Source organism: Patagioenas fasciata, chromosome 16, assembly GCF_037038585.1.
Source record: "Patagioenas fasciata isolate bPatFas1 chromosome 16, bPatFas1.hap1, whole genome shotgun sequence".
Taxonomy (NCBI): Eukaryota; Metazoa; Chordata; class Aves; order Columbiformes; family Columbidae; genus Patagioenas; species Patagioenas fasciata.
The window spans coordinates 9,885,717-9,897,778 of record NC_092535.1 but is presented as its reverse complement, the minus strand read 5'-3'; the positions used below and the strand labels follow the sequence as shown (position 1 = coordinate 9,897,778).

Genomic DNA, 12,062 nt, shown 5'->3' with positions numbered 1-12,062 from the left:
TTATGTGCTAAGATTGAAAATATAAATTCTCCAGGTGAAAGTTTGGGAAACACACTGTGAAATGTTTGTTGGAGAATGTTTGTAGGACAAGATGAGGAAAAATGGGTAGTGGAGATTGCCCATGACAGAAAGAAGTAATGCCAAGGATGAACGTCTAGTCGTACACCACTGAATGCAGCTAAGGCTTTTTGCGGGGGAAAATAAATGTCTTTGGGAGGGAAATATTTACAAATGGAACTGCCATTAACTCAGAAGTGAGGGAGCTCTGGGGTTTTGTGGGTTTTTTTTGGTGATTAATTGGAGCCACTTGCAAGGAATTAATAATACAAGGTGAGACTACCAGGATGGTGAGGATTTAGTGTCACCATTTTGCAAGTGTCATAAAAATTGAACCACTGTGACAAATGAGAATAAAATAAACTTTCAGTACTGCAAGATCACACAGAATCCCAGAATGTCAGGGGTTGGAAGGGACCTGGAAAGCTCATCCAGTGCAATCCCCCCATGGAGCAGGAACACCCAGCTGAGGTTCCACAGGAAGGTGTCCAGGCGGGTTTGAATGTCTGCAGAGAAGGAGACTCCACAACCTCCCTGGGCAGCCTGGGCCAGGCTCTGACACCCTCACCATCAAGAAGTTTCTTCTCATATTTAAATGGAACCTCCTATGTTCCAGTTTGCACCCATTGCCCCTTGTCCTGTCACTGGTTGTCACCCAGAAGAGCCTGACTCCATCCTCCTGACACTCTCCCTGTCCATATTGATCCCCATAAATCAGTCACCCCTCAGTGTCCTCTTCTCCAGCACCAGAGCCCCAGCTCCCTCAGCCTTTCCTCACACGGGAGATGCTCCACTCCCTTCAGCATCTTGGTGGCTGCGCTGGACTCTCTCCAGCAGTTCCCTGTCCTTCTGGAACTGAGGGGCCACAACTGGACACAATATTCCAGGTGTGGTCTCCCCAGGGCAGAGCAGAGGGGCAGGAGAACCTCTCTGACCTACTGACCACCCCCTTCTAACCCACCCCAGGTACCATTGGCCTTCCTGGCCACAAGGGCCCAGTGCTGGCTCATGGTCACCCTGCTGTCCCCAGGACCCCCAGGTCCCTTTCCCCTGCGCTGCTCTCTAATAGGTCATTCCCCAACTTACACTGGAACCTGGGGTTGTTCCTGCCCAGATGCAAGACTCTACACTTGCCCACAGCCCGGCATTGCCTGGCACTGGGTCGTGGCCGAGGGTCCATGGGTGCAGAGCCCCAGCAGCCCTGGGCCGGCAGGGCAGCACAACTCCTGCAGCGCTGGCAGGAGCCCCGTGCAGCTCCGCATCCCCGCGGGGTCACACTGCCGCCACCTCTCCTGCAGCGTTCCCTGACCTCCGCAAAGCGCTTCGGTGCCTGCGCTGCTGGGGAGGTCGGCCCAGGTCACAGATCCCTGACCCGCTGCTTGGCGGGGCCGGCTCTGCAGGCCCCTTCTGTAGTGTTCACCTGGGCTGCTCCTTGTTCAGTGCAGCAGGAAAGTGCCAGCCCAAACAAACAGCAGCCTGCAAAGAGGCTTTTAACCCCTTCTATTGCCATCTGTTGAAGAAACACCAGGTGTGACAATGGAAGCTGTACCCTGATCTGCAGGGACACCTCTGTCCTGTGTGTGCCATGCACAGGACGCTGGTGACAGCATGGGGCCAGAGTTTTACAGTAAAGGTTTGCTTAGCGCTTTTATTGTAAATCTGTTCTGCTTGTTCTGTCCTGGAAGGGAGAGAGCAGCCCCTGCAGGACACAACCATCATAGTACCATGAATCTCTGGTGCCTAATAAAAACAATAAATGCTCTGGAGAGGTGTCAGTGAGGATGCTGGGATGGTGTGTGCAGCAGGGACTGAGAAGGATGAGCGGAAACTCATTAAAAAGGGAAAGTGCTATTTTGCAAGAATATTCCATGCAATACTTCCTCAGCTGCACGACAAAGGCAACGACAGGAACAAACCTCTCTCAGATAGAATCAGCAGTTGCTCCAGTAGCACAGCCGGGTGGACACTCCCGAGCTGCAGGGAGGGAGACGAAGAGAAGCCAAGTGCCTTGTGCCTGCAGAAGTGCCATAAGAAACTCAAGAGTTGGGAGAGGAACTTCTGAATACCAGAGCTGCTCATCGAGTACCACGTTACAAAGCTTCTCCCTGAAAAAACAGGTAAATACAGAGGACTCTGCCTAGAAGCGGTATGAATTATGATAGATGATGTTCTTTATGTGTTTTCCCCTCCTTTAAGAATTACTACCTCTTCAAATAGTGAAAAAGGGAAGAAAGGAGCTTTTGGAGCATCAGAGAACTGCAATTCCTGCACTCCACCTCAACCAACCAACCAAAAAGACATTGCTATACGCTGTTCAGCTGGGTTAAGACACATATGAAGCCCCATCCTCAGGATTCTGTCCTCCTAAACATTTTTCACACACAGCCTTTTATGTCAACAAAAAATAAAACTGGCTGAAAGACTGCTATGGCTAAATGAGCACAGTCCTCCACAGCGTAGGAAGGGAATCTAACAGCATATTAACACTCATCTTTACACAGAAGGAACAAGGAAGTATCCATTCAGCCACATTTGTTTTCAATTTAAAGTAAATATAGACATATACCACTAAAACTATGGATAAGTCTCCACAAGATGAGAGTTGTACTGAGGCCATGGGGGGAATATATACACTCAAATATGTACAAACACTTTAAAAAGAACTATAAACACTCTAAATGGCTCCCACCTTTCCCCTCAATTTCTTTGCTTCTGGTTTAGCTTGGTAAGCATCATGTGAGAATGAAGTGATGAACACAGAACTAAAAACAGTCATTGAAAAGGACTACAAGAAACAATTTGAGTGAGATATCAAATAAGCAAACCTTTTAACATTGCCCCAACTTGGCAACATCCACAAACAGCGTCATTTCCTGCCTCTGGTGACAGAATTCAATGGAAACAGCCTTACAAACTTTTCAAGGTTGTGTTACCATGTGGAAACAGCTTAAAGGAGAGAGGAGTGTCAGAAGAGCTGATAGCTTTCAGTTTGGAACAAGAACTATCAATGAGCTTGCCCTGTGCAAAGCAACAACTCCTCCAGTTCTCAGCAGTGATAAGATGCCCGATGGTCTGCAGAAACTCAGCAGGAGCTAGAAATCCACCTTGCACAGAGAGAAGATACTGCCCTGGTTAACTGAACAATGGGAGGGAGAAGAGGACAGAAATGTTCCATCTCCCTGGCTCCAAGAGTCTTGGTCCTGAAGGAACACTCGACCTGGAAAAATGAAAGCTGTAGATAAATACGCAAAAAGCCATACAAAATTTCAAAGCAAACAGAAATCCACATTCTATAAAAAACAAATTAATAGTGCGTTTTGGAATGACTGCTTTAGATACTTCATGAGTATCATGTTTCCTCTTATCAATCTTAAATTAACCAGGAACCTCCTTCTTGGTTTCCACCAATACTGTTTCCTTTGACTTCAGCATCCTTGACGAATTCTCCCAGACTTGTAAACTGCTTTCTACATCTCATCAGAAGAGAAAGCTGGCTGGAAAGTAACGTTGGTAGCCTATGAATCTCCTGCTCTTAAAAGATGCAAGTGCATTATCTCATTGCAGGGTAACACCTGCTGAAATGGATTCAAACCACATTTCACTTGTGCTTGGCATTCTAGATGTCCTGAAGGTTTTTCAGAAAGTTAAATATCCTTACACCATGGTAATCCTCATGCCCCAAAGACCTCTGAAGGTCTCCTCATGATCTTTATTTGCAAAGTGCTGTACGTTTCACTTGTTTTAAGGCAAGTTCTCCTTCCTGCCTTTATGCAACATTCACATGTCTGAAGGAACCAGAAACACCAGAAATGCCGAAAAACTCTGTTTGAAAAATAAAATTCTCCACTTGTGAGAAAAACGTTATTTTGTCGTTTTGTTCTGTTTCTGGCTTCAAGAATGTTAAGCCCCAGTGAGATGAGTTTGCTTCCCATATTGCCGGTTGCAGAGATGTTTGTCTATACTTGTACATAACCTTTGGTGTCATGTTCTGTTGCTGTTGGTTCCATATTTATACATATGTACCCAAAGTAGCTGAAAGTTGTTCTGCACAGTCATTAAGTAAAACTTTGTATTCCTTTTGGTTTCCCATAATCCTCAGGCACTGAAGGAAACATAATTTGGAACTCAGCCTTTTGATGTACGCTGGTGCTGTCACCTTGGGTCATCGCTTCTAGCGGGTCTGGCTGTTGAACGCAGTGGCTGTTTCTCAGGACTCTGACGGTCCAGAGAAAGTAGTGCCAAGTTAAGTTTCAGAGACCGATGGAGCTTCAAAGTTTCTGCTTCCAGAACAGCAGCTCTGGGCTCCCTGGCCACAGCTGCTAAGGAGGTCAAAAGCTCTTGGCGAAGGTCCGAGAGCTCCCGGCTGCTCTTTGTGCAGCTCTCAATAAAGTCTTGCTTGTGTTTTCGTTCTTGCGCCAGCTGCGTCTGCAGGAGGGACACCTGAAAGAGGCAAAAGGCCGAGCTCAGCCAAGCCCACGCTGTCAGGACCAACCGTAGCTCCACGGTACCGGCCGGCAGGGAAGACACGTCCTCTAACTCCAGCCCCGACAAACACTTTGTCCCTCTCAGTGGGCGGCAACAGGTTCCCAGAGTCACCCTGAACGGAGAGGGAGAGCCCCAGCTGCGCTCAGCTCCTCAGCCACAGCAGCTCTGGGATGTTCCTCTGCCCGCTGTGGAGCAGAGGAGATGGCAGCGCTGGGAGCAGCGCTCCGGGCTTTGTTGCTTGGGGAAACAGCTCAGGACAAATATCCATACAGTGCTCAGGTCTCTGGCTCAGTCCCATGTTGGGATCACGATCAGCACAGAAGAGCAATACGAGACTAATGAGTGCCTGAAGGCTCTAAGCTCTGGCACTACCTCGGATCCCTGGAGCTCTGGCACGATGCAGATACGCTGCTGATTGAGCCACAGGAAAACAGGAAGAGTCAACACCATGAGGACGACTCAAGGGGATCCCCCTTATATATATAAAATACAAATATTCTCTATTTTCTGGTGAGTCCCAGTTTCTGCAGCTCCTCCAGTCCCTCTGCCACCCTGCCTGACCTTCAGGGGTGTCAGAGCCCAGAACCAGGTGAATGATGTGTGTGGCCATGGCCAGCAGCTGTGTCTGACCCTGCCTGCTGCACTCCCTTGCTGACGGCCAAACCAATGCCGGGCTGCAGCGCTGTGCAAAGCTGTGCCCATCAGTGCGGCCAAGGCAGCTCTGGATGAGTTCCCTGCTCCTCACCTGCTGCTGGAACTCGGCCAAGCGACAACTGCAGCACGTGTGGGACTCCTCCTGTGAAGAAAACACAAGGATTTCTTTTTGTCTCCAGTTTAGCCAAAGCTGCGGCCCATATCTGAGTTTTATGAAGTCTCTGCTGGGGGCTGCTGCCACTGGGATTTGCCATCGTTCCTCCCTATGGCCAGACCCTCCTGCCACCCAGTGCAATCCTGTTCTCACCTGTCTAGAAGCCGGCACCTTCCACTGGTCAGAGAGAGACAATCCGCACGCATCTGGCAGCGACCGACCACGGCAACATCTCTTCAGCCTCCTCCGTTCACGTTCCACCTGCCCGTTGGGAAGGAGAAAGGGTCACAGACTCGGGCCACCAAAGGAGTTGCAGAAGGACCCCTGCACATCAGGGCAAGGAGATTTCTGCTCAGAGACTGTCACTTGCACCTGAGAACGTTGGGGCAAAACGCACTCGAAGCAGAATATGGAGGAGAAAGGGCAAGAGAGAGTCCAGTGTGTGTGGACGGGGACACTGGAGCAGGAAGGGTGGTACCCCAGTGAATGTGCATTTGTGAAGGCAACGGGTGCCAGAAGGGAGAGAAAATAGACAGTGAGTGTGCACAGGGGGACGGGGAGAGGGCAGGAAACTAGCAGAGGGCTCCAAAGTGCTGTCTGGGAAACGTGTGGTGTTCCAGGGCACCGGGAGGCTTTGCAGAGGCAGGGAGAGCCTGTTTCACCTGCTCCAGGGTCCTCCTGAGCTCAGCGTTGTACTGCTTCAGCTCCATCTTCTCCAGTTCCAGCCTTGCAACTGCTCCCTGCAGACATTCCAGCCGCTGCGACAGGCGTCTCTTCTCTGAGAGCCAGGAGAGCTGCTCCCCTTCTGCAGCAGCCTGCTGGGGATTCAGAGAGGAGATGGTGGAGCTGGTGCCACACGCAGGTTACAAGGGCCAGAATGAACAAGCCGGGGAGAGTGAGCAGGCTCAGGACTGGACAGGGCCAAGTCCCTTCTTCTCCCCCTGGGCCACAGCCCAAAACAGCCCCAAACTCTCTTCCCAGGGGCCCCCTGCAGGTCACCTGGGAGAAATCCACACTCATTTGCCTTCCTGCTTTTTTGGCTGGGTCGTAAGTACATCCGGAATGGCAATGAAGCCTTTAACCGGATCACGCAACAGTACCAATTCCATTATTTTAATACAGCGGAAAAGCTGTTCCTAAAAATCTCCATCTCTGAAAGCATGCTCTAAGCACCATCGGTGTCGCTGCTGTTCAGCCATCGGTATAAAACTCTACCGAGTTCCCTACATTAGTGTGGTCAACCGTGCCCTTTCCTTGCCATGGCAAATCCTCCCCAGGACACGCTGGCCAAGCTGGCCAGACAGGAGAGAACCAACGACCCAGCCCCAGCCGGGGGACTGCAGTTCATTTTAACGTCGAGCTCCGTCGTTGCGTCTGTAGTTCTGGGCTGGGCAGAAAATGTTCCAGCAGGTGAACGGTCTCTGGGCGGCCCTGCACAGACAGGCTGGCCCACTGGCTGCGCTCATGGGGCTTTGGACAAGCAGGTCGTGCAGTTATCACAGAATCACAGACTGGTTGGGGTTGAAGGGACCCTCTGGAGCTCATCCAGTCTGACCCACCTGCTAATGCAGATTGACCAGAGCAGATCACACAGGATTACATCCAGGTGGGAGACTCCACACCTGCTCTGGGCAGCCTGTTCCAGGCTCTGGCACCTCACAGTAAAGAAGTTTCTCTTCATGTTTAGACAGAACCTCCTGTGTTTCAGCCTGTGCCCGTTGCCCCCTAAACCTATCACGGGACATCACTGAAAAGAGTCTGGTCCATCCTCTTGACACCCACCCTTCAGATATTTATCAACATAAACAAGATTCCTCTCAGCTTCTCTTCTCCAGCTGAACAGCCCCAGCTCTCTCAGTCTCTCCTCCTCAGAAAGATGCTCCAGCCCCCTGATCATCTTCATAGCCCTTCAATGGACTCCCTCCAGTAATTCCTTGTCCTTCTTAAACTGGGGAGCCCAGAACTGGACGCAGTAACTCCAGATGTGGCCTCCCCAGGGCAGAGTGGAGGGGGAGGAACAACCTTCCTCCTCATGCAGCCCAGGTACCATTGGCCTCTTGGCCACAAGGGCACATTGTTGACTCATGGTCACCCTGTCGCCGACCAGAACTCCCAAGACCTCTGCAGAGCTGCTTTCCAGCAGGTCCGCCCCAACCTGTATTGGTGCCTGGGGTTGTTCCTCCCCAGGTGCAGGACCTTACACTTGCCCTTGTTGAATTCCATCAGGTTCTTCTCTGCCCAGTCCAGCCTGGCCAGGTCTCTGGATGGCAGCACAGCCTCTGGTGTGTTGGCCACTCCTCCCAGTTTGGTGTCATCAGCAAACTTGCTGAGGGTGCCCTCAGTCTCCTCATCCAGGTCACTGATGAACAGGTTGAACAGGACTGGACCAAACACTGACCCCTGGGGAACCCCAGTAATTATAGGCCTCCAAGCAGACCCTGCACCATTGATCACAACCCCCTGAGCTCTGCCATCCAACCAGTTCCTGATCCACCTCACCATGCATTCGTCCAGCCCATACTTCCCGAGCTTGTCTCTGAAGATGTTGTGAGAGACAGTGCCAAAAGCCTTGCTGAAGTCAAGGTAGACAATGTCCACTGCTCTTCCCTCATCTCCCCAGCCAGTCATGCCATCATAGAAGGCTATCAGTTTGGTCAAGCATGATTTGCCTTTGGTGAACCCATGCTGACTACTCCTGATAACCTTAGCTTCCTCTATATGCTTGGAAATGACGTCCAGAATAAGTTGTTCCATCACCTTTCTGGAGTTGGAGGTGAGACTGACTGGCCTGTAGTTTCCTGGGTCATCCTTTCCCTTTTTGAAGGCTGGAGTGTCACTGGCTTTCCTCCAGTCCTCAAGTACCTCTCCTGTTCTCCAAGACCTTTCAATGATGGAGAGTGGCTTTGCAATAACATCTGCCAACTCTCTCAGCATTCGTGGGTGCATCCCATTGGGGCCCATGGATTTGTGGATGTCCAGATTGTCTAAACTATCCCTAACCTGATCCTCCTCAGCCAAGCAAAAGTCTTCCTTTTACCAGACTTTCTCTCCTATCTCTAGGGTCTGGGATTCCTGAGGGCCTTTTTTAGCATTAAAGCATTAAAGATGGAAGCAAAGATGGCATTCAGTAACTCTGCCTTCTCTGTGTTACCCGTCACCAGGACACCCTCCTCATTCAGCAGCGCACCTACGTTTTCCCTAACTGTCCTTTTGCTGCTGGTGTACTGGAAGAAGCCCTTCCTGTTGTCTTTGACATCCCTGGAGGGATTTAATTCCAAGCGGAGGTTGGCTTTCCTCGCCACATCCCTGCCTATTCTAATGGCCACCTTATATTCCTCCCAGGTGGTCTGTTCCTTTTTACACATCACATAAACATCATTGTTCCACCTGAGTTTTGACAGGAATATATATTCCTATGTCTTTATGGGAACCATCTTTAGAATCCTTGAGAGACATTTCAGTTGGCTGGTGGTCCCTCAAGTGCCTACCTGATGATGAAACCGGTCCGTGTCCCTCTCTGAAACCATATTGTGCAGGATGGCTGCTTCTGCCCTCAGAGTCCCAGTGGCCATTTCACTCCTGCTGAGGGCGAGAGTCAGTGCTCGTGCCTTCTCCTGCCATTCCAGTTCTCTGCTTTCCGTCTGCTTCAAAAGAGCAGCCACACGCTCCAGTTCTTCCCCCTTTGCTTTCCTCTCCTCTTCCAGCTGTTGGGTCAGCTCCTTCTGCCTTCTCAAGAGACTGTCTCTCTCCTGGACAACTTGCCTCTTCTCTGCCTCCTCTTCCTCCCACTTTTGGAGTCTCTGGATTTGTTTCTTCAAGGTCTCCCCATCATCGTTCCATTGCAGAGCTGATGTTAATTGTTTCAGGAGGTCACTCTGCATCCTAAGCTCTTGTTCTCTCCCCTTCAGAGTCTCCTCTAAATACCTGACCCTGTCTCTCTGGTGCTTGAGCTTTTCATCCTTCTTTGGAAGAGTCTGTTGAACATGCTGGAGTTCTTCCCATTCCTCTTCTAATTCTCTTTGCTCACCTTGAACCTTGGTCTCTTGTCCCCTCTCAGGGCAGACTTCTCCCAGGAGCTTCTCCTGCTCTCTGTGGTGTCTAACCTCTTCAGTCTTCTGGCTTAGCCTGACCTGGAGATTCTGCAGGGTGTTCAGTTCTTCTTCATTGTCTTCATCCCTCTTCCTCATCACTTCCTCAAGCAGATTGACTTGCTTCTGGCATGATGTTAGAGCTATTTTCATGTTTTCTTCACAAAGCTGGAACATGTTAATTTGCTCTGTCTGCTGAAGGAACTCCAAACAGTTCTCCTTCACTATTTGGCTCATTTTGTCTAGATCCTGCTGCAGACTCTTAGCCTGCTTGCCTTTCAACTCCTTCTGCTCTTGAAGGTCCCGGACATGTTCTTGCAAAGACACTATCACCTGATCTCTAGCTTCTAAAGAAGATTCAGCACATTCTAATTTTTGCCTTATGGTTTTGGTCTGCATAACTGCCTCCTCCTTTTCCTGCTGAAGCTTAGAGACAGCCCCCTCCAGAACCTCTATCTTGCTTTCTCTTTCTTTTAGAGTCAGTTGTGCTGCTTGAAGATTTCTTTGCTCACCTTCATGCTCTTTCTCCTTTTCCTTGTATGCCTCACATTGCTTTCTAAGCGATAACATTTCTTGCTCTTGTTCCTTTAGCGCCACTTGAAGATGCTGCAGAATTTCCTTCTGCTTTTCAGAGTCTTGTTCTTGATTTTGGAGGGTCTCAATCACTTCCTTCTGAGATTGAATCAGGAAATCCTTTTCTTTCAGTATTGCCTTAGTGCATTCTATGTCTCTGTGTAAGACATTCGTCTGTTTTTCTGTTTTTTCCTCATAGCTCCTTCTTTGTTGCTTTTGGATGTCTATGAGTCTGTCCTTTTCTTTTAAGGTTTCTAAGGTCTGCTCCAGTTGGTCATGGACAGTCCTTAACTGCATTTCCATGACTTGTGCAGCTTCCTGGCTTTGCTTTTGTTGTGACTCAAGTTCTTCATCTTTTTTAGCTAAAGAAAGTGTCATCTTCTCTACTTGACCATGAAGCTCTTGCAGGCGCTCCTCTTGCTGTTCTCTGTACTGCTGCAGGAGTCTTAACTGATCCCTTTGAGAATCACACTCGCTCTCTCTGTCCTTAAGAACTGCCCTCAGGTGTTCAAGGTTTGTGTGCAGAGATTTTGCCTGTTCTCCCTCTGCTTCCAGTTCTTGAATCCGCTGAGTCAGAGATGTAAGCTCTGAATTTTTTATCTTCAAGTTTTCTTTCATATGATCAAGATCCACAAGCAGATTTTTCACTTGTGATGCACCATGTTGTTCTAGAATCATTATTCTCCCCTCCTGGAATTGGATCTCCTGGTCTCTCTCCTCTAGCTCTTTGGTCATTTTACTGACAGCAGTCCTCTGCAATCCTAATTGCTTCTCCAGCTCCGCTATCAGTTCTTGCTGGGATCTGATCTCCTGCTCTCTCTCCTCCAGCTCTTTGCTCATCTCACTTACAACAGTCCTCTGCAGCTCCTGCTGCTTCTCCAGCTCCCGGATCTGGTCTTGCTGGGATTGCACCTGCTGGTTTTTCTCTGCCATGTCCTTCATAACCTGATCAAGAGCAGTTCTCTGCATTTCTTTCTGCTTTTCCAGCATTCTCACCTGTTCCCGGTACAACTGTGTTTCTCCCTCCCTCTCTGACAGGACACCAGTCACATGAGTGAGAGTCTCCTGCAAAGCTTTTCCCTCTGCTGCCTCTTGCTGCAGCATCCGCATTTTCTGCCACTGCATTTCCACCTCCTCATTTTTCATTTTTAAGATAGACAAAGTAGTTTGAAGTTCTTGTTCAAGGCAGTGGTTCATATCTGTTGCTGTGTTTGCTTGGCTCTCAGAGGCTTTGACTGACTCCTGGAGACGTTCTCTCTCCCATACCAGCTTTTCTTTAACTGCTTCCAGCCTGTCCCGTTCATGCTGCAAAACAGCAAGACAAAGATCAAGTCATTCCACCTGTCGGTGTTTGCTTTTCCTACTGGGTTTGCACTCCTGGACAGTGCCAGCCCAGGGCTGCCTGCTCTCTCCTGCCTCTCGGGGTGTTCAGACCTTTCCTGCACCTCCAGCTCCGGCTTTCCCAGCTCGCTCAGCCCGTCCCACCTTCCTCTGTGCCCTTCCCTGACCCTCCCAGCTCCAGTGTGTTCTGCTGCGGAGGAGCCGCCTGAGCCGAAGCCAGGATGCACTTTAGTGCATTTTGGGGGGGTTTGTTTGGCCCTCCACTGTGTGGAGGTTTCGTGGCACCATCCTCTAGAACCCCACTGTCCCCCCTTGAAGGAGTAATGGCCAGATCACACTCTGTCATTCTGCGTTTGAAATCAGGACTGGTTTTCCCCTGGCAGACATACATAATTAGCTGGATCTGCACTTCTTGTTTTTCAAATTTCTGTATTATTTCCTTACTGTCTGCTCTCAGCTGGGCAATGTTGAACAGCTTTCTATTATTAGCAAACTTTGTCTTCTCCCCCCTTTTTCCAGATCCAGATATGTAGAAATCTAACTAGGGATTTGGACACAAATAAATGCCCAAACCATGCAATGTAAATAGAGACAAGTTTGAAAATTACTTGGACTTAAGCTTTAAGGGCAGAAATCTTCAGAACTGAGGAAAATAAACACCCTGAATCATAACTGAGTTTTTATGACTAGGGTATCTTTTTCCACTTCTT

General features: G+C 49.4%; 1 protein-coding gene across 6 annotated transcripts in view; it reads right to left on the bottom strand.

The window, feature by feature from the left end:
- Positions 1-12,062, bottom strand: part of LOC136108129 (uncharacterized) — a 35,773-nt gene that overhangs the window by 958 nt on the left and 22,753 nt on the right. For 3 of the 6 annotated variants that reach the window (XM_065849678.2, XM_071815411.1, XM_071815412.1), the window contains 5 exons: positions 8,839-11,316; positions 6,013-6,168; positions 5,504-5,611; positions 5,288-5,338; positions 1,688-4,497 (listed from right to left, as the gene is read on the bottom strand). In XM_065849678.2, the coding sequence (XP_065705750.2) occupies positions 4,210-4,497; positions 5,288-5,338; positions 5,504-5,611; positions 6,013-6,168; positions 8,839-11,316 (3,081 nt within the window). In that variant the 3' untranslated portion in view covers positions 1,688-4,209. Of the gene's footprint in view, positions 1-1,687; positions 4,498-5,287; positions 5,339-5,503; positions 5,612-6,012; positions 6,169-8,838; positions 11,317-12,062 lie in introns of those variants that run through there. The other 3 variants (XR_011741533.1, XR_011741532.1, XM_071815410.1) reach the window with 3 other exon arrangements.